Raw genomic sequence first — 21186 nt, forward strand, 5'->3', positions numbered from 1 at the left:
CTTCCTTCTTTGGAAGTCAAACCATGTGTTTCTCTAAAAGTGACAGCGCACACACACACACACACACACACACCCCAGTACCACCATTTGTCAAGGAGCAGCATGGAAGGTGCCCCAGAGAGGTTTAAGATTCCTCACTCTTCTCCATGTCTGCGCTCAGCTCCCAGTCAATTAAGAATTAATGCTCAAAAACTTTCCAGGGACCAAGACACCAGAAGGAAGCCGATGTTCTCTGGACATCTCCAGGGTTCTGGGAGGCCAGGTTTGCTGGGCTGGGCTTTTTCTCCCTCCGCCTGGACAAGCGATGGTGGAAGGGGCCACTCGGCCTCTCTTCCTGTCCTGGTGAGGTGGTGGGAACGGAGACTGGGGACCTTTATTCCGTGATGGGCAGGCAGGCCTATTAGTGCTCACGCAGACACACACAGACACACACAGACACACACACACACACACACACACACACACATTCCTAATCCCGGCAAAATGCTTCACACACACTGAGCACAAAATAAATGCTTATTAACTAAACTGACCCAAAATAGTGAAATGTACAAGTAAATTAATCATGCCTCTCCCGGAGGCCTAACAGGATTACAAATTCCACAAAAATTGACCACAGGGAGATCAATAAGCTTCTACCTAAAACTGAACAGGGCCAAAACTTTGTATGATCTGCTTCTTGGGGGAACAAACAAATTTATTTTTTCATTTCTTATTAAGACTTCTCAGGCCTGTGTGTGCGTTTTATGTATGTACATGTGGTGTGTGTGTGTGTGCGCATGTGTGTGTGTGTGTGTGTGTGTGTGTGCTCACGCGTGCATGCACACACACAAGCTCGTACAGGCACAACAGGCAGAAACCAGCAAAAGGCATCCAGAGCTTTATGCCCAGACAATTTAGAAATAGTCACGGCATAAGGATCGTGAAATTGCTCCCATTTAAAAAAGCCAAATTTTGGTCCACAGCCTCCCTTCCCTCAACTACTAAACAACCACCAAAAGTTACATCGCAGGGGATGAAAACGGTCAATTTGTTTTGAGCCAATTAGGTCTTGCTACAAAAGCATTAAGGGCTGTTGATGGCTGGACCATGGGTCCCCCGAAGGGGAGGGAAGATGAAACTCTAATTTGTCCAGCTCCTTTCCACACTCCGCTTATGTCGAGTCAGGGAAATCTTCCTCTTGCTGCGTTTGTCACTTACTTTCATCGCCTTTTTTGCCTACCATTCAGAAAAAGGAAAAATACATATATTGTGTGGGAGGGCACGGTGGAACGTGCCTGTAAGGTCTATAACAGGCAGGGTTATCCCTGAAGAGGCTCGGTGCTGGAAGGCAAGTGTCAGTGGTCACTTAACAGGGTCACCAGGGGAAAGGTCAGTCCCCTTTCCCACCCCCATCGTCCCTCTTTTATGGAAAGGTCTGGGTGCATCTGTGGAACTCAACGCTTATGCAACAGACTTTGCCAAAGAGGTTCCTCTGCAGGAAAAGTTAGGAGGGCTAGACCCACCCAGGGTCCGTATGGGTCCACCCCCCACCCCCCACCCCCCACCCCCCGCACCCTGTGTGTGTATCTCGGCCACCAACTGCAATGGAAAGGGCTCTGACTGCTAACAGACTCACGATGTGGTCATCAGTGCCAGGCTGGGTCCTCCAGACCTATCCCCCCAAACATCTGCAGTTGTGAGGATGCTCCAGGCCTAGTAGGAGGAGCTGAGCCAAGAACTTTCCACCCTTTCTGACAGCTGACACCAGCCCCCAAGCAATTCCTTACCCACCTCCACCTCACCCAGGAGGTGGTGTTATAAATGACTCCCACACTTATAAATTGTTTCCCACTCCTGAACCCTGTGTCGGTAAATAACACTTCAACTCAAATGGACACATTTCTCTGCTCTCCATCCATCCCTTCATCACAGCCCCCTCCACCACGAGAAAATAAATAGCACTCTAATCTCTATCCAGTCTTCCTAACTGGGGGTGTTTCTCTCTGCCTTCAGGCTCATAGGAGAGGACAGAGTGTCCACATCCAGGACCCAGGCCCTTGAATTTCAAGGCCTTTTCCAACAGCCCACACAGGATAGAACCCACTCACTTCTCAGTGAGTTCTCAACCAAGCCTGGCTTCCTCTGGGAGGCTGAGCTTTGGGCATTTCAGAGCAGGCCTTGTTTTCTGCAGACGTCCCCAGCCCCTCTTGGATCATAAGATGGTCCCTTAGAAGTATTTTTTTCCTGGTGGTCATTGCCAATCACTCAACAATGCTTGCATTCCAAGATTCAAGGGCGTCTGAAAACACCGCTTCACGGTAACTTTAAAAGGTCATATCTTCTTCACATCTCACCTTGCCCTAGAAGACCAAAAGAACAGCGGGCAGGGTGTGTGTGTGTGTGTGTGTGTGTGTGTGTGTTTTGTATACAAGTGCATGTGCACCTGTGTGCATGTGCAGGAGTGTGTGTTTATGCACTGACTGTCTCCTCTCATTGCAGGAGCTCCCAAATACAACCAGGAACAACAGCACTGGGGCTCTCAGCTTCAGGGCAGACAGATTTCCCCAGTCCCACCCCACAAAGCCAGCTATGTCAAAAAGGCTGGAGCCTGCCCCACTGCAGCGACAGTGTTGCCCTCCAGTTCTAAGAGCTAATGAAATCTTCTTGCCCATATACTCTTTAAATTATTATCAGCATTGAGGAGGGAAAACTCATTTTAAAACCTCAGATCCCATCTCCAGGCCACTTCATTCTCACACGACAGGCCGCTGGAGGACAGAGCAAGGGGAAAAGGCAGAGAAGGGCCTCAGTACCCAGCTACTTCAGGTCTCCTCTGAAGGCGTGAGAATGGCCATCTATTTCTGAGCAACCCCAGGGAGGGTTTTTGAGATGTGCAGGAGAAAAACAACAGTGGGTTCCCTCCAACTTTCCAAAGACCAGCTCCATCAAGTGGCCCCAAAGATGCCTTCGCAGAAGGGTCTCTCTGTTTCCCTAAACTATTTTCCAACATACTCAATTCACCTAAACTAAACACTGACACAGGTAAGTCAGACTGCGACCGCCCCCCAAAACCAGAGATTCCCTCTCAAGAATCGGAATCCCAGAGCCAAGAGTTCCGTGAAGAGGCCAAGATCTTCCACAAAGAGGTCAAAGATGAGAAGGAAGACAGAGCCTTCGCATCACACAGCCCATCCTACCAGCTCTAGGGGAAGCGGGGCAAGCTGAATGTGCTGGACCCTGAGCTTTAATGATCAGAACATAAAAACCTGCTTTCCCCCACCATGGGAGTTTGTGCTGGGATGTTTATTGGAAATTTCCCCCCTTGGGAAACAAGTCTATCCCGCCTAAAATGTTTCTTCTGGGACATCCAAAGAGCCAATCTATTATCGTGAAGGCGCTAAGACCTGAAAACTGTTAAATTCAATTGCCTTTATGTTTAAAGGGCATCTGGGTCCTTAGAATGATGCATAAATCGTGAAAAGATCCACACAAGGCCGCCGTAAAGTTCTCCCTCTATCCCGCTTTGCGAGGAAGCAGAGCTGATGAAAACCTACCAGCTCTCTCAGCCAAGAGGAAGAATGAGAATTGGGGATGCTGAAGCCAGGATGGACCCCCAGCACGAAGTCCCAGGGACTCCAGTTCAGCGTGGCCCTATGAAGCCAAACCTGGAAGCCATCAGGGCCCAGAAAGGGCTCCTTGCATTTCATGAGGTTGCTTCTCCACTGCCCCCCAACCCAGTGTCCTTTCTGGGCAAACACCGGGTTGGGAGCAGACCCTCCACTTGCTTCCCAAACCTCCGAGGCCGCTGATTAAAATGCAAGCCAGCAAACAAAGCAGGACTCAGCGTCCTACAATAATTACACCCCGTGAGAATGATGGCTTTCAAACGTCCCTCCTCGCTCAAGTATATTAAACTTAATTCTGCTTTTCGATCCTGGCCACAAAATAAGCTGGGAGTCCTGGGCCCCTGAAGTGCATGCCCACGGGGTAGCCCCTATCCACCCTAAAGTCACTGATGGCCCGGTGAAGCTGCCTGTGGATGGGTGCTGTCATGTTGCTGGAAGATGGCAGAAAATGATCAGGGCCGCTCTGCACTGGGTGACCCCACCCAGCAACATGTGATGTGTGAGGGTCCCAGAACCATGTCTTCCTTCTGGTTCCTGCTCATGATTCCTCAGGGCCCGAGTGGCCCTGAGTGGGGGAGACTGTCGGCCAGGCTGTCATGAATCAGAACACAGAGGGTCCCTCAAGGCGAAGCTGTGACTAATTCAAAAGCCCAGCATCCTCTCCGCCAAGTCGTTGGTACCAAAAGATTACAATAAAGGAGAGGAATTTCCATAAATGAGAAGCAGCGTCCCGCTTCCCACAACTGGGAGGGGGGCTGGGGGAGGGGAGGTGGGCACTGATTCAAAGATTCCTCTCCTGGCTGCAGAGCACTGCTAGCTGAACTCAGCCAGGAAGACACCTCCACGCGCAAAACCCAGTGAGCGGCGACGTGCGTCTGCTGCCGAAATACTCCAGATCAAAGTCACCCACAGCCCAGGAGGCCTGGGAGGCCGAGATTTCGTAATTAGGATCTTCAAAATCCTCCTCTATTTTTAGGGCTTGCACTCATTCAGTCCTTTACAGAATCAGAACCTGTCAGCTAAGGCCAAAGAGACTGAAGGTTTAGTTTTTCTCCCTGCCCAACAACCGCCTCCCCCAACTCTGCTTTCGGCAAGCAGATTAAGGGTAAACTAAAGGAGTAGCTGGATGATTTGATGGAAATACACTTGGTCATGCATATGTATATGTGCGTATGCCCAGGGTAGGTCGGGGATTGGGGAAGGGGGGTCCTTTCCTTCCTTCCCACGCTGAACTGTATGGGTCCTTCTCTCTTCCCACTGGCTACAGACAGACCCAGACAGGACACCCGCCCCTTGGCCATACTCTTTCAAGCCAGCCCCGGGATCGCTTCACCGGGCTCCAAGGTGTACCAGAAGGTGAGAAAACTTGAAAAACTTCCCCCAAATGTCTCTCTTCTCAATCACACACTCATGAATGTATCAACATCTCTGCCACTAGCAATCAAAACCCACACTCAAATCTGTCCACCCAAGAGGCGCCTAAAAATAGACATCGTCCTAAAACAAACACATCGCTGGGCAAGTCAGAATCCTGACTTGAATCAAAACAATGAAGCTGGGTTATTCCAGCCCCTCCAGACTGAAGACCTGGGTGGAACAAGTAGGGGGACATGGAGGGAAGGAAATAAGAAGCACCCAGTAGTTACAGGGGGATGTCCCCATAGACTCGGGTCCTCTCAGCTATGAGAGGTTTGTGTTTTTATGTTGCCATGTGCTCGGGAGGCCTGCTTGCCCTCACACACTCTCCGGACATTTGATCCTATTTCATAAAGCTATACCCTTTTAGTCTCTAAAACTAACCAAACTGAGGCAAATACAGTACCCCTTCCTAGGAGTATTTATCTCCTAAATGCTTTTGGCGGAGCAGATCCCTTCCTGGGCAAAGAACACCAGCCGATGTTATTGTCGCTCAAGTGGAGAGAAAAGTGATTTTGAGAAATCTTTCAGCACAGAGTAAGTTCAAGAGATCCTGTGAAATCCCAAGGATTCATCGAAGCCTGCCCTTTCAGAGTGGGAAGAATTTCCCTCCTCTAATTTCACTTGGTCCTCCTGGACTGTTTATTAAAGATGTATATTTTATATCAGCAGAAAGTATCAAGTAACTTCTTGGCGAGGGCAGCCGGATTTTCAGGACCTATTAAGATTCTTCGTGGAAATTTAAATACCTCTGTCAGGCAAACAAAATCATATCAGGAATCATAGAATTTCATTGCTAGAAAGAGAAATTAGATTAACCAACCCTCACTCCTTTCCTAGAAATCTCAATAAAATAGAAGTACATTTCAACAGTCTCTTACTTCCGGTCTGAAGGGGCCTCAGAAGAAATCTAAATGAATTTATGGTAAAGAAAGCTATCCTGAGAAAAGCTCTCCCATCTATAAATATCGTATATATTTATCTATATGAGAATATATAAGTATCTATAACATATTAGAAGGCAGAGGCTATTTAAAAGCAAAACAGCCAGAAAAAATCAAGTGGCAGAAACCGTGACAAGTTCAATGCTAATAAGTTTCCACCCCTTAAAAATCCTTGTCCTTTATTAATATTTAGTAGAAATGTATAATTGCGGATGTGTGCTAGGTTGGGGTTTTATGTCGGGAGGCGGGTGAAGAAGACAGGTTTATTACAACCATGAAATATTAAACAAGCACCAAAGAACAGTAGTAGTATGTCCCGGACTAGCCAGGGAGCAGGCAGGCCCAGAAGTCAACTGCACAAAGGGGGCTCCTATCTGTTTACATTACCCCTGATTAACACCTGCGAAGTTTTAGGTTACATCTTCCGGAGGGTGCAAAAGTCACATGAAGGCATGCAACCCATGCTGGACGATTTCTCCAGGAAACAGGAGTGCAGGGCTCCTCTTCTTCCCAAAAGAAGTCTGAGTGAGCCTTGAAAATTCTCTCCACGGTGTGAGGAGTGGGGGAAACAACTCAGCAGGACGCCCACCCCCCCCCCACCACCAAGCCTGCCCTCATGTCTAAGGAAATTCACTGTGCAAATCCTGCCTGCCTAGTATTTCTCAGTGCTGCTTACTGTGTTCCAACTAGAACACTGAGAGAAGCGTGAAATTCCAAAAATTTCTCCTGCATCCCTGTAAAAATATCATACTTCCAAAAAGGGCAGGATCGCATGCAAAGCATATACGGAGACCTCGCCTGTTTCGATGTGTGTGAAAGAGCGTTTCCAGCCAACTCTGGATTTCAAGATAGAGAAACCAACAGAATGGAAGTTTAGCGAGGATAAACTTATTACAGGATAAACTTAATATGGAATACAGTTAATTCAAGTTTTCAAAACTGTAAGGGGCAGCCGGGGGCATCCTTTTTCAGGTTTAATATGCTTTATTTACAATCTATCATTATTTCTCCTTCTCTCTCTGTTTTGAAAATCCTCCATAGCCACACACCTGTTACAAAGATAGGTGGATGATTTTGCAAACTAATTTCAAATTCATGGACTCCTCACTGATTTAACAGATGTCTGCATAGGCCCAAACTCAGGCTGGGTTTTGTTGGGGGTTTTTTTCCTTTGCACAACCTCACCCTTCCCCCGCCCCAACTTTGTGCAAACAGGATCTCATGAGATGTGGAGTTTCATGATATAAAAGTTGTTTGGTGGGTCGATTAAGAAGTCAGGGGAAGGATAATTCGGAGAGGCTCACTTTCCTGATTAAAAAAAAAAAATCATCATCACATGTGATTCTGGCCTAGACTTTGTGAGAAGTATATAACTTGCCAGTCGAGTTCCCTCCCCTCAGGAGGACATCTAAACCCCATAAGACAATCTGGGCACGTCCCAGTGGCTACATGGCTTGTGCAGTTCTGAAGACTTATTCGTTCTCTCCAATCCAAGCACGATCATTTTGTTAAAGGCCGACTAGTATTTTGTCATCGGAGCGACGAATTTCAGAAACGGTGTTAATATTTAATCACATTAGTACTGGCGTGTTTTACGGCGTGACAAAATAAAATATCATTACAAAAATGGGCTTTGCCTGAAGGAGGGAGGCAGGCGGTGAAATAAAGTGCTTGCTGGGGCTAGAACCTCGCAAGGGTATATTCAATGCTGCTTCATGGCTGATGGGATGATGGGCATGTGTTTATGAAAAGCAGGACCTTTTCCTTTAAATTCTTTTTTTTCTCAACTGTTTCCAAGTGGTACACTTCACTCTGATTTTCAGCCAGGGGACTCAGGGGCCCGTTGAAGGCTCTGTGTACCTATTTATACAACATGTGCAGATGGAACGGCAGGGTGTTATCATAATGAAAAGTTTAATCATCCTTATTTACTACCAGTAAGGGAACAGGAATCAGATGCAGATACCTTATAAAGCCTTAACTAGCAGCCCCAAGGCTGCAGAAGCTTCGAGTGACCTCAATTCGGGGCTTTATCTAGGAAACTGTCCTTCCCACATCACAGAGTGGAAAACAAAGGAGGTCAAGTGGGTGTCCCTGCTGAGGCTTCTAAGGCGGCCAGCCCCACAGCTGGTCCCTGGAGGAAGTTCCTGTCTCCTCGTGTGCAAGGGAGTGCTTCGTTTAGCATACAGGAGAAATCAACCCCAAAGTGACTAGCATCTGTTTCCAAAAAAATATTTTCCTTCGTCTGACTGTGATAATGAAACATACAAAACAAAACATTTCTTTAATGACATTTCTTCATTCACAGCCTGCAATTTTTTTTTTCTGTAAAGGAAAACTAGTGGGACTTGGAAGGGAGCAGTGCAACATCTCAAAAAACTCATTAAAACCACCCAATTCCTCTGTATTTAAGGCCCTTCAAAAGACTTGCAGGCAGAGGGCTACTGGTTTTTTCTTTATTAATTCTCTAAATCGGTTTTTTTTTTCTTTTCAACTTTTCTCACCCCATTTTGGCCAATATGGTCTTAATTACTGGGGTGGGGGGGAATGGGCAAAGGGGGAGGGGGAATGGGCAGCCAGGCTGAGCCAGGTAGAAGTGACAGGGGTTGGGATTTGTGCTAACCAGCTATTGATCGGCAGGACCGAGATGTTGTGCACCAGAAAATAAAAGAGAAGGGGGGCCAAGCAAGCAGGATGCCCGGTCCAACTCCATTTTAAAAAGGAGGGAGGGGGAAAAAGGAGAAACAGCGGAGGGTCCCAAACTAACCAATTTATGGCCTTGCCTGGGAGAAGCCTGGAGAATGCTGATGCTGGCCCTGGTGTCTGCTGTGCATGCTAAACACCCAGCTTCAAATGAGAGAGCGGCGTCCCGGGCTGGGCAGTAAGCGAACAAAGAGAAAAGGAGCGAGTCCGCATTCATGAATTAGAAAACCCAAACGGGAAAGCTACCCGGATGGACAGACCAGAGGGGCAGGCGGTGAAAGCCCCAAGTTCTGAGCCACCCAACTTCTGCTCCACTTCCCTTCCCCCTCCTCCTTCCTCCTCTGCCCCCCAACCCCTTCTCCTAAAACCTACCCTCACCTTAAACCCCAGGGTCAGAAGATGGCAGGATGTAGAATGTGGACTAGGAAAACGAAGGCAGAGGAAAAGAACCTAAGAGAAGGCTAGGATCAGGGGATGCATTTTTTTAAAGACAGTTAAATCGCCTGCTACTGGCTCCATGGTAATGTTCAGCCAGATGAAACCAAGGGAATTCAGTGAGGGTTTAAAAGAAAAAGGTAGGAACGTGGAGGGGGGTGGTGGGGAGAAATAATGTTACTTAAAAAGCCCCATCAAAAAATAAAATGGATCTCTATTGCAGCTCCGTCATCTTTAAGTTAAAAAAAAAAAAAAAAACTATTATTGCTTTAAGGGCACTGGTGGTCCATTTACTAATCCCCACCCCACCCACTTTAAAGGCCTCCAGGCCTGGTGGGGAGGGAGTGCTTAGAATGCAAAGGAGAGCTGGGACTGGACATCTGTCACTAAAGCCAAGCGAGATATTGACAAACGCAGGTCCTTTGTGTCTTAAGAATATATATCCATATCCCCGAACACAAATGATGCCCTGGCCGATTGGTCTGGTCTCTGCCAAGTAGCACCCCCACCCCATCCCAGCCCCGGCCTCCCCACCAAATGTCAAGGAGGTACACTCTGAAAAGGCTGCCTGCCTCCTACAACCCTGACAGGTCTCCAGTTTTTCAATGAAACTCTAATAGTTAAGAAGAGACAAAACAGCTATTCATTAGGAACAAATGTCAAATTAGGCGTTGCCTCTGAATGATGCTGCCGACACCAGAGCAGTAACTTTTCTTTCCAAAGATGCTGGCACACTCAAGGGAACTCAAGCTGCAGGTTGGCTGACTAGGAAAAGGTGGAGAAACACTAACACAACTTCCCAGGTGTCCTGCCAGGAAGAGGGAGGGTGGCATGCAACTCCTGAAAAGTGGAACCAGCCTGCATGTTGAGCGTGAGGAGGGGTCTTAGGGTGAAAGCTAAGGGGCCTAGTCCTCTAGGCACCCAGCAACTCAGCTAAAATTGAGTGTGGGGGCACAGGGGGTGCTCTACAGTGATCTCCAAAAGGCTGCCATCAAAGTTGTTACCACCCTGGGGACCAGAATCTACCTGGCAGTACCTGGGGATGGGACCTGAGGGTCTGCTAACAAAGCCCTTGGTGCAACCAAGGGAGGTGTACTCAGCTCTGAGCTGGGCATTAAGAAGGCCTTGTGTCCTCCTGACCCCAAGGGATCCTCCCCTTTCACGGAGCCTTCTAGAAGCCTGCAATGGGGGTGGAGCTGGTATCTGCCAGGTGAGAAGGGAGCAGGGAACCGACCGCATATACCTTCTTTGCTGTTGGGGTTCTGGGGTTTGGCCTTCTCCCAGGGCGCCAGCGTCTTGTCGTCCTCCGCGCCGTCCACCAAAGACTTGTCAGCTGGCATGTACCAGGTGGCGCTGTGCTCTGCCATCAGCGAGTCCAGATCGATGGTACTCATGGCGCTCTTGACCGCCTCAGAGCAGCAGCTGCCCAGCTCGCTGTCACCATTCTGCGCACTGGAGGTCCCCACGGCACACTCACCCTTCTTGCCACCCTTAAGCCCCAGAGGCTGGTCCTCAGAGATGCTGAACTGCTGCCTCTGCAGCTGGATCTGTGCCTGGAGGATCTCCAGAGGGTGGATCTCATCCGGTGGGGGTGCACCGCTGCTGCTCGTCGGGGTCCGGACCTGTTCCAGGCCCGGTGTGCCAGGATGGGCCGGTCCCCCGCTGCCGTAGCTGTCAGGGGTCGAGGTAGAGGTAGACAAGATGCCCAGGCCAAGCGGGGGTGGAGGTGCCTTCGGTCCATGTTCCCCGGTGCCCACCCCACGGGGAGGGATTTTGGGCGAGCCTGTCACCAGAGGGCTCCTACTCGCTTTGGCCAAGGCTGGGGGGTTGTCGGAGCTGGATGACACCTCGTCCTCGTTGGCGTAGCTCGTGCTCACCTCATCCGAGGCGAACTCGCCCACGTGCGGGGAACTACCATCCGACTTGGCCCCACCGTCCAGGGATGCCATGAGGTCCGGCTGGTCCCCCAGGAGCAACTCGGCTCCCTTCCCCCACGACGGCGACGTGAGCGCTTTCTCGTGAGGTGTAGGCGCCCCGCGAGTCTCGCCCGTGGAGCTTCCCCCGACAGGCGCGCCAGGCGCCGGCTGTTGCCCTGGGCTCACCCCGGATGCGCCTCCGCTGTCTGGCGCCGCTGCGTACTTGTCGAAGAAGGTCCCAGGGCTCACGTGACCACTGTCCCTTTTTCTGCGACCCCGTCCCCGGCCACCGCCCCCGGGGACCGGCTTGCCATCGTTCCCCGACGTTGATTCCAGGGTATAGTTAGGGGAGAGGCTGGTGCCGTCCCCCTGGGCGGACGGATTGGGCGGCCCCGAGGCTTTGGAGCCGCTGCTACTGGTCCCCGACGGGCCTCCCGGCCCTGGGGCCCCAGGAGCAGTCCCTCCTGGGAAGTAATCCGAGCCCGGGTTGCTGGCCACGGCTGCGCCGTCGGTTTCGTTCTGGCTCAGTTTCCTCTTGCCCTCGGGCGGGTTCTTCTTGTTGAAGGTCACGTTGAGGTTGGGGGCCCCGAGGCTGGCGATCATGTTCTGGCAGGCTGTGGAGAGTGCAGCCAGGCAACTCTGGCCGAACAGGTTGTCCTTGGAGCTGGGCTTATTGAAGGATCCCAGCGAGAGCGCGCCCAGCTTACTGGCCGAGGTGCGCTGGCTGGGCTGGAAATCAGGCTGCGCTGGGTATGCGCCCCCGCCGCCGCCACCGCCCGTGCTGCCGCCGCCCCCGCCCGCGCTCGGGGGCGAGTTCACGCCTGGGCCGCTGTGCGGCGTGGCCTGCCGGTTCGCTGCGCCGAATGGGAAGCCAGGCTGGCCCCCGAGCGCGGGCGCGGTGAAATCTGGCGGCGGGGGCCGGCGCTCGGAGGGAGCGCTGGGCAGCCCCACCCCAGCCCCGGGCGACTGAAGTTGGCCTAGGCTTGCCAGGCTGCCCCCAAACTGCAGGCCAGGCGAGGGCAGAGCGGGCACGTGGCCCTCTCCTGGCATCCTCAGCGGCTCCTGCAGAGAGCCCCGGAACAGCACCCCCGAGCCACCCGGCGGAGGGGGCGGCGCCAGTCCGGAGTCGTGCGGACCGCAGTCAGCGGGCAGGCCTGAACCTCCCATCCTGCGGGGCAGCAGGTCACCCGGCGGCGGGTGCGGACCTGGGAACCACGCACTCTCCTGCGCCAAGTGCTGAGCCTGCTGTTCGAATGTGCTCAGGCGCCCGGCGCCCGCGCCGCTGCTTTCGCGCTCAAAGTTCGTCTGGGCCAACCCGCCCACCGGGCCGCTGTGCACCAGGCCGCCCTGGCCCACGTCCCCGGGGTGGCCTAGTTGGGCCAGGTTTGGCTGGCGCAGCCGCTGCTGCTGATTCCGCGACGCCATCTGCTTGATCATGAGGGCCGCGTTTTGGCGTTGCTGCTGCTGTTGCTGCTGTTGCTGCTGCTGCTGCTGGTGCTGCTGCTGCTGCAGAGACTGGTGGTCCGGGGCGGGATGCTGCAGGGGTGGCCCCGAGGGGAAGCTGTCGGGCACAGGCGGCGTGAACTCGCCGGGTAGGCCTGAATAGGCAGAGGGCGAGAGGTGGTTGTCCAGAGCGCCGTTGTGCATGCTGCCGTTCCACGAAGCACAGCGGTCCACTCCCCCGCTGCCCGGGAAGTCAAAGCGCGGCCTTTTGGCCACATTCATGTAGGGGGGTGCGTCGAAATGCTGCAGCCGCTGGTTGGGCGCCTGCTGCGGAGGAGGGTGCTGCATGTTGAATACAGGCTCGGAATAAGGGTGCATGCTCCGGTTCTCCAGCCGGTGGATAGGGTACTCGAACTGTGCGTGTTGGCTGGGCAGCATGGGGCCTCCGTCTTGCAGGCCGCCGCTAGGCGTGCCTGCCTCACCCTGCTGGGGACGGGGGAGAGCAGGCGGACACGAATTTTGTCGGACCAGAAGCCCAGGCGGCGGCGGCGGCTGCTGTTGCTGTTGCTGCTGTGGCGGCGGCGGCGGCGGCTGCTGCGGGGGCTGCTGCTGAGGGGGCGGTGGGGCCTGCTGGGGAGGTTGCATTAACGGGTGCCTGGAGCTTACTCCAGTCTCCAGACCCACCGGCATCTTGCGTGTCCCGCCGAACCTCTCAAAGAACACGCCGTGCTGCTGCTGTTGCTGCTGTTGCGGCTGGGCATGCATTTTGGACAAGCCCACCAAGCCTGCAGCTCTGGGCATGGCCGAGGCACCTGGGAAAGAGCCACCGGGAACCTGACGACCTGCTGCATAATGAGGCAGCTGCCCTTCGGAATCAGAGGGGGAAAACATGTCGAAATGTCCCGAGGGCGCTTCGCCCGGGTAATTGTATTCCAGCGAGTCGACGGCAGCTCCTTGGTTCGCCACCCTCCGGGGCTCTAGACTGTGGGAATCAGAGCCGCTGGAGGCCGGCAGGCCGTGGAAGGAAGCGGCTCGGTTAGGACTCTGGTCCAGCGGCAAGCATGGGGCAGGCACGGCGTGGCCCGAGGCGCCCGAAGTGTGGAAGTCCGGGAGGTTTCCAGGTCGCTGCGGGCCGAAGCTCTCCGGCCCCTGGCTCTCCGCCAAGTGATCATAACCCTCGGCAAAGGGCGGCTGGCTGCCCAGGCCGCCGGCCGCGCTGCCGTAGCCGAGCAGACGACCCCCATGCAGGCACGAGGCCCCAGGATCTGGCCCACCAAAGTTGCCCCCGAAGTGGGGGTGATGCTGGTGGGGGTGGTGGCCTCCCGGGTGGCCGTGGTGCGGTTGTTGGCCTCCAAAGAATCCGTGCACCGGCTGAGCCTGCAGCCCCCCCGCGTGCAACTCCGAGTGGCCACGCGCGTGGAAGCCATAAGGCTCCATGTTCATGCCCAAGATCGGGGGTTCTCCCAGCCCACTCATGGCAGTGTCCACGGGGCCAGGGGGTCCCCCCGCGTGGAAAGCCGGAGCCTTAAAGTGGGCGTTCATGCTTAGTCCGGCCTCGTTAAAGTTCCTCTCGCCCTGGCCAGCGTTCCTGCTGTTGATCTGGGGCTCGAATTGGTCCAGCCCAAACATACTTGGCGGGGGGCAGGGGGATCAATAGGGCATGACAGCCTGCTCTCCGCGGCGCGCCTCCGGCCAGCTACTCGTTCCGGCCCGAGGTAGGGCGCCCCGGGACGCTCAGCACCGCGGGGGCGCAGCGCGCACCGCCACCTCGCCTGGCTTGCAAAGGCTGGGGGCTATCGGCTCCTCTCCCGAAGCTCTCGCTCTGCCCGACGCGGGGCCTCTCACATCTTGCGGCGCCGCGGGGCCTCCAGGAGCCGTGTTGGGGGGCCCATGCCCCGGGTGGGTGGCAGGGCCGCGGGTGGGTTTGAGGGGAGAGGACGGAGCTGCGGGCTCGTAGAGACAAAAAGTTAAGTGGGGGGTAGGAGGCGGGAAGGAGGGAGGGAGAGCAGAGCGATCACCTTTTTAAGTCCGATCGGGTTGGGTGGGGAGCCCCCGACTCTTCCCGAAGTCTCCCGGAGCCCGTGGAGGAGCTGCTAAGGGGTCGGACAGGAAGACCCTTCAAAGCCGCGGCTGGCGCGGGGGCACGGACAGTGCGGTCCCTCCCCCCCTCCCCCTGGAGTCCCGGCGCTCCGCAGCCCAAGCCTCAGCCAAGCAAGATCCGCTTGCACAGTCCCCGTCGGCCCGGAGCAGGCGGCTTCTGCTTCTTCACCGGGTCAGAGGACTGGAGACTCCGCTCGGCATCACCGGGTGCTGGTGCCCGAGCGGAGCGCTCAGCGGGGCTGAGGAGGCGGCGGGCACCAGAGGTTGAAACCGATGGCTGGGGGAAGGCGCGGCTCCCCTGTTCCGCCGCTGATGCGCTGGACCCGGTGCGCCGCTTCACGGCCACGTCCTCCGCCTGCCGATTCTGTCCTTTGCCGTTGGGTCTCTGAGTTCGCGGGGATCTCCGCCAACCGTTCCAGGCGCGGGTGGGTAGCGAGACGATGGTCGCTCCAAGCCTCGGGTTCCCTGCCTCCGCTCCGAGGTGCTTCGCAAGTCGCCCTCGGACCCGGGGAGGGGGGCGTACGCGGGTTTGGGGGGCCACGCTGGGCGAGCAGGCTAAGGCGATCCGGCTGCGCTCTCAGAACCCGGAATGGGAGGGGGCGGGGGCAGCTCTGGGGGGTCCTCGCACCCCTCTTCTGGCTGGCGGGGGGGCTCTGCGTGGGGCGTTCCGAGGGTCTCGGCTCCCCTTTCTGTGTCTGCCTCTCGCCCAGAGCCCGGAGAAGCAGCAACAAGTTTTGCATTTCAGCAATCAATTTCAGCCATTACATTTGCACCAATCAGCGCAGCCCAAGCTTCGGGCCCGGGGCGGGGCTCGCTCTTAAGGTGGTCCTGGGTGCTGACTGCCGAGGCCCCCGCCATGAACTCGCACTTCGCCTGCTCCGGGGTCCCCCGCACCGGTTAGCCTCCGGGTCTGGCGCCAGTGCGCTGCGGGCGCTCCCTGGCCTCCCCGAGCATCGGGATGGAGAGGGCGCAGGCGGAGAATGGCGGGAGCTGGGCTTTGTTCACCCCCCTTCCCACTCACCACAGTTCCCAACTCCCCACCCCCAACTGAAGCGAGACCTGCGGGGTGGGCAGGGGGCGGGGAGGTGGGCGGTAAGCGGTGCGGGGCGCTCAGACAATGGGGTCGCCAGGCAAAGCTCCTGGACTCGCCGTGGAAAGTCGCAGCTAAGTGTCGACTGCTCTTCAGCCCTGGAGCGAACCCTCGGCTCTCCACTGCTGTCTGCTTACTTGTGGCGCCCAAGTTAGCCGGCCCTTGGATTATCCTGGAGGTGAAAAGCAAATGGGGAACCCCTAAATTAGGGTTCTCCTCCAGAGATCGGGCGCTAGCTAGCTCCTCCCTTACTAGGGAGGGAGCAATTGTTCCCTATCTCCACTGTCTAGGGTTCCTGGTTCTCAGTGGCTGGCTTCCGCCGAGAACAGTAACCGTTCGGCCACTTTATGCGGGGCGGGGGGGAGGGGTGCCTGTCGCGTGAGCCCAGCGCCGGAGCAGCGAGGCGGCCAGGAGCCTGGAGAAGACTAGCGCGCAGAGGGCGGCACTGACTGGCCGGAGCGCCCTAGTCCAGGCACCAGGGCCAAGGCCCAGGCCCTCTTCGGGCGCGAGGTTGGCCTCCTTAAGAGATCAATTAAACTGAAGAGGCCAAGGAACGGAATTGGGTTGTGATACCAAAATCAATAGGAGTAATTTAATATCTGCCCTGCTCTTTATGAAATATTTATCCCAATAATCTTAGTTAAAATGTTTAGATCTTCCTGATCCCCACTGAGGCTGCAATCTATCTTGCAATTAGAAGTTGGGAGTTAGAGATGATGGAGGGTAGAGGAAGTGTTTATTCTGTGTGCCTGCCTGTGTGTATTTTCCTCCCTAAAGCGTTTGTAGGGGAGGAAGGGGGAGAAAGGCCTTTAATTTTCCTTGCCATAAAATAGCACGAGGCGATTTTGCTAGCAGACCAGCTTTCTTAGGAGAAGGGGAGAAAAAAGGAACTTTCTTTGAAGTGCCCCTGATATCGCTATTAAATCTAAATAAAATTAAGCATGGTGTATAAAAATGCCTTTTCCCCCCACAAAAGAAAGTGTTTATCGCCCAAGTCTGTCTAGCGTTTGCTAAATTGTGCATGAAATCTGAAATGAAATAAACGTTATAATAAAACCAACCCCTGAGCCCTTTTTATTTAAAAACCTCAGATTAAGCACTCCACCATTCCTGGGCGGGGAGTTAAAAAGTTACCGCGGTTTAAGCGCGGATTCATCGCTCCCCAGAGTTACTGCTGGGAAGTCAGAAGCTGGGTGTTCCAGAACTCAAAATGCCGGGAAAATGGGCTCAATTTAGGGCAAGGGGAGGCGGGAAGCAGATTCCGAAGGGACTCCTGAAGAAAATAACCCCTACCCACTCCCCACCCACCACCCCTTTAAGAATAAAAATAAAAACTTGCAACTTGAAAACTCAGAGAATGGAAGCAAGTTCAGATCCAAAGGCCCTTCATGGGACCTCCCTGTTGAGGATGTCTACAGATATTTTTTTCTTTTTGAAATTAAAAATGAAAATTACCCCCACCAAAAATGGGGTCCATAAATAAGCATCTGGGAAGAACTATTTGTACAGGGCAGTGGAGTTTTAAAAGGATTTTTCTGCAGGATCAGGTTGTTGGTCTGTGATTAAATATTGATTTTGTGTAATTAGTTTTCATGTGAACTATCCTCTTGCTGATAGCTTAGAGGTTTCAGAACTAGAAAAGAAATGGAATTGGACATGGAAATTATTACTTAGCAAAGTGACAGGAAAGTGAGAGCTGGAGAAAAGACTGAAGCTTGGCTGATTTGGGCACAAAGAAATAAAGGGACTGGGTAGGCCTCTGGTGACACCCCTACCCCAGGGCAGGCCCCCAGGCCAGAGCAGGAGAGACCCAGAGCCCCTGGGTAGGAAGGGGATGGTAGAAGGAATGGTTGCCAGAAGGCAGACTCTGCAGGGGTAAAGCCATACGCAAAACTCATGACACCTGGTCTCATACCCGGCTGAGAGCTGTGGGTTCTGGGTTCTGCATGCCTCAGGGGGCACCTGAGTGAGGACCCTTATGTCTCTGTGTGTCTGGAGAGAATAGGGAAGGTTGGGGCCTGTCTGGAGCCCTGGGTGGGCCAGGGCAGTGGGAAGAATGGCCCGCAGACCGGCAGTCTGGGGAGACCTGGGTTGGAGGTGTGCTCTAGGCTGAGGCATGACTTCACACGGGTCTGGGTGGGGGTCCCCTGAACACCTGGGCAGGTTTCCTGTGGAATAATTCTGCACGTTCCAGGGAGGGGGTGTGGGAGTATTTTTCTGGGGCTGTTTCCAAGAGTTAAGCCTACAAGGTGTGTGAGAGTCTGAAAGGAGGGTGTGTTTGGGCCCGGCTGCTTTTCTGCTCAGGATGTGTGTCTGGTCACCTTTCCTTAACACCAAGAATGTTCTGAGGGAGAATGTGTGGCATGTGTCTGCATTTGTGTCTTTGCCCGTGTGTGGGGGTGGCAGGGCATCTGCATGTGTTTGTGTACAGGCCTGTGTGTGCCTGCGTACCTCTGTCCCTGGGGCATCTCCCCGAGTATCCCTAAAGAAGGTGTGCTGTCTGTCCCCCAGCCCCACACTGCTCTCTGTGGATGCCTCTGTGTTTGTACCTGTGTGTGCACAGCTGCCTCATACCTTGTGTGCCTGTGTCTCTGCTTACCTGTGTCTCTTTTCTCTGAGAGTGTGAGAGCCTGTGCCCATCTATGCCCGTGGACAGGCCGGCGTGTGCACCTCCGCGGTGTGGGCGCCCTGCGTGTGCCTATGTGTGCACTCCGCCTACCAGGGCCCGAAGCTTCTTTGGAACAGACACATTGCCCCCTAGCGCTCAGATGAATTCAAAGTCCCCGCCTGCCAGTGGCAGAGCCTGGAGCAACAGGAGCAACAGGAGCCTCAGGATCCAACCCCAGGCCCTTCCCTCTTCTTCCCCTTCCTTCAGCCTTTCCCTCCAGGGGCTCTGAGTGTGCTGGCACCAGTCAGAGGGGTCCTCCTGGGTAAAGGAAGGAAGAGATACAGCTGGACCCCAGTGCCAAAAAGGGGATGCTCCCAGCTGGTGCCAGGTGGGGAGCTGCCTGGAATGACCCCCAGGAGCTCTGGTCCAAAAGGGGACCCCAACGAGTGACCCCCCCCCCCACTCCACAAAACACAAAACAACCCGCACTCAACACCTTTTCCCCAGTAGACACACAGCCTTCACCCTTGCTGATCAGGCCCCCCACACCAGTACACACACTTACACACACTCACACACACACACCCCAGGTGGACAGAGTTGTACCCTGGCTACTGGCTATTGAAGGCTCCCTCTGTGTTGGGCCAGGTGCTTTACCTCCTCACATTTCATCCTTGCAGCAACCTCTGACAGTTGGGACTGAACCCATTTTACAGGTGAGGACATGGAGCTTCAGACTGGTTTTCCCAAAGTGAAAGCGTGGCAAAGCTGGGATTCCAAACCAATCTGCCTGCCAGACACTGATGCCTGGCGCTTAACATAAGAGTCCAGGTAAAGCACTTAGCACAGCCCAGGGAACAGGGTAAGTGCCAAGAAATGTTAGCTACCTTAATCACTTCTGCCACCATGATCATTATTAATGTTATTGCGGTTATGATTAGTACTATTCTGGGTGTCTCTCTACTACACCAACATGAGAAATTAGCACACACTCTTACATTCTCTGCCTTCTCCTCGCCAAGACCCATGCCCTTTACAGCTTGGAAACTCACAGAATCACAGCAGGCCTAGTCTCTCTTGCAGACAGAGCCTCCCAGGAGGCTTGCGGTGCAGGGTGGGGGTGGGGTGGAGACCACCTCCCCTCATGCCTGGGGTAGAGGATCCATGGACTGGCTCTCTCTCCTGAGTCAGTGGTGGAAAGAGTGTGAGCTTTAGCACTGAATACCCAGATTCAGATCTTGTCTTTGCCACTTCTGATTTGTGTGACCTTGGACAAAATATTTCCCTCCTCTGAGCCTTAGTTTCCCCTTTTGGGAAGGGGACTTCTAGCCAGTTCATATGGAGCATAAGGATTGGAGACAATATTTTAAAATGGCACAGAGGGTGGCAGATGGCAGGCATTCATGAGGTGGTAGCCTCTCTTATTCCCATTAGTATCATTATTATTTCTTCTGTGCCTGGGTACAGGGAGGTGGAAAGCAGAAACAAGAACGCCTTGGAAATTGAGCTTATTTGACAAATCAGCCTTGCCTCACCAGCCAGTCTTTGAGAAAAAGGGTGACTCTCTTTGGTGGTCATCTCAAACTCTCTCACCGCCCACTGTGCTGCTGTAAATGCATGCAGGCCCAGCATCTGTTCAGGGATCATCCAGAACTGAAGCCTTTGGGGAAGGTCCAGCTATGGACAGGAAAGAGGATATAGTAGCTGGCTAGAAGGGATGAGACCCTTATGTAGCCTCAGGCTGCCAGTTGCTAAGCAACAGCATCCCCTCCCTCTCTATGCATGATATCTGCTATCTTTGAGGGTTTCTTCTCCATTAAATAAATACATATTGAGTGCCTACTGGATGTAAGAGTTCAGCCTAGGAACTCAGGAAAAGTGGATGGTCTAGTTCCAGTCTAGACCCAAATCAAAGGAAACCTAGTATTCTATGCAAAAGGGACAGCATTGTACATTATAAGAAACAATAAAATAACTGCTAGGACAGAGGGATACTAGAGAAGGGTTCCCCAAAGTGGGTACTGAAGGTAATATAGGAGTCCCAACCTGGGTCAAAGGACTTCCCAAGCCAAAGATTCAGATTAGAAGGAATGTGGGTAGTTTGGGGCATCACTTTGTTTAGAGATGGTGGAGGGAGGAGCAGGGTCTGAAGCTCAAGAGGTCAGTAGGATCCAAGATCAGGAGGACCACAAAGGCAGATGGAGAATTTTGGATATTGTTCTGGGGAGCCAGCCATGAACGAATTTTAAGCAAAACCAAGTGACATAGTCAGAGGTGAGTTTAAAAAGGACCTTGGAGACCTCAGGGTCTCCCTTTTCTTTGAAGGTGGCCCCAGAGCCATCTTCACTGGTTTCCCTGGAAACAAGACCTGGGAGAGGGAAAGTGTCAAGTTGGTCCCCAATCAGCTAGCGCAGGTCCAGGCAATACCTGCTGGCTCTCCCACCCCGGATCTGTTTGCATGGACAAAGGGCCCCTTCTGCCTCAGCAACTATAGATGCAGGTTCTTGCCGAGTAGGACTTCCCACCCTCAGCTGGGGAAGGTCAAGGGGCATTTACAAGAGAGACATCCTGGGTTCAAGCCCAGTACTGCCACGCCCCCACCATGTGACCATAGGCAAGGCCTGAATCAGAGCTCCATCCTCTGGATCTGCCATTTCTGTCTCCAAGGCTGCCCCAAAGGCTAGAAGTATGGGAAAGCAGCCCACCCACACTATATAACATTTATTATATTCAACAGATACCACCACAATATGTTGTAGATTATATTATTATTTATATAGCTATCCTGTGAGGTAGGTTCTGTTATTTTTCCCTTTTTACAAAAGAGGAAAGAGAGGCACAGAGAAGTCAAGGGATTTGCCACAAGCCATCCAGCAAGTGAGGGGCAGAGCAGGACAGAACGGGACAGACACCGGGCCAGGTA

At 53.7% G+C, this 21186-nt stretch overlaps 1 protein-coding gene across 6 annotated transcripts in view; it reads right to left on the reverse strand.

Annotated features, from left to right (window-relative positions):
- Positions 1–15294, reverse strand: part of MN1 (MN1 proto-oncogene, transcriptional regulator) — a 48125-nt gene extending 32831 nt beyond the window's left edge. For 4 of the 6 annotated variants that reach the window (XR_014825833.1, XM_021072488.2, XM_084993542.1 and 1 more), the window contains exon 1: positions 10350–15294. Coding sequence is in view for 4 of the 6 variants with exons in the window: in XM_021072488.2 (XP_020928147.2) it covers positions 10350–14094 (3745 nt within the window). In the remaining 2 variants the exon portion in view is untranslated. The remainder of the gene's footprint in view (positions 1–10349) is intronic. The other 2 variants (XR_014825835.1, XM_084993543.1) reach the window with 2 other exon arrangements.
- Between the last annotated feature and the right edge of the window lie 5892 nt (positions 15295–21186).

Source organism: Sus scrofa, chromosome 14 (assembly GCF_054392235.1).
Source record: "Sus scrofa isolate SSC_HxYL_T2T_F1_AM1 chromosome 14, Sscrofa_HxYL_maternal_Yorkshire_Landrace_v2.0, whole genome shotgun sequence".
Classification (NCBI taxonomy): Eukaryota; Metazoa; Chordata; class Mammalia; order Artiodactyla; family Suidae; genus Sus; species Sus scrofa.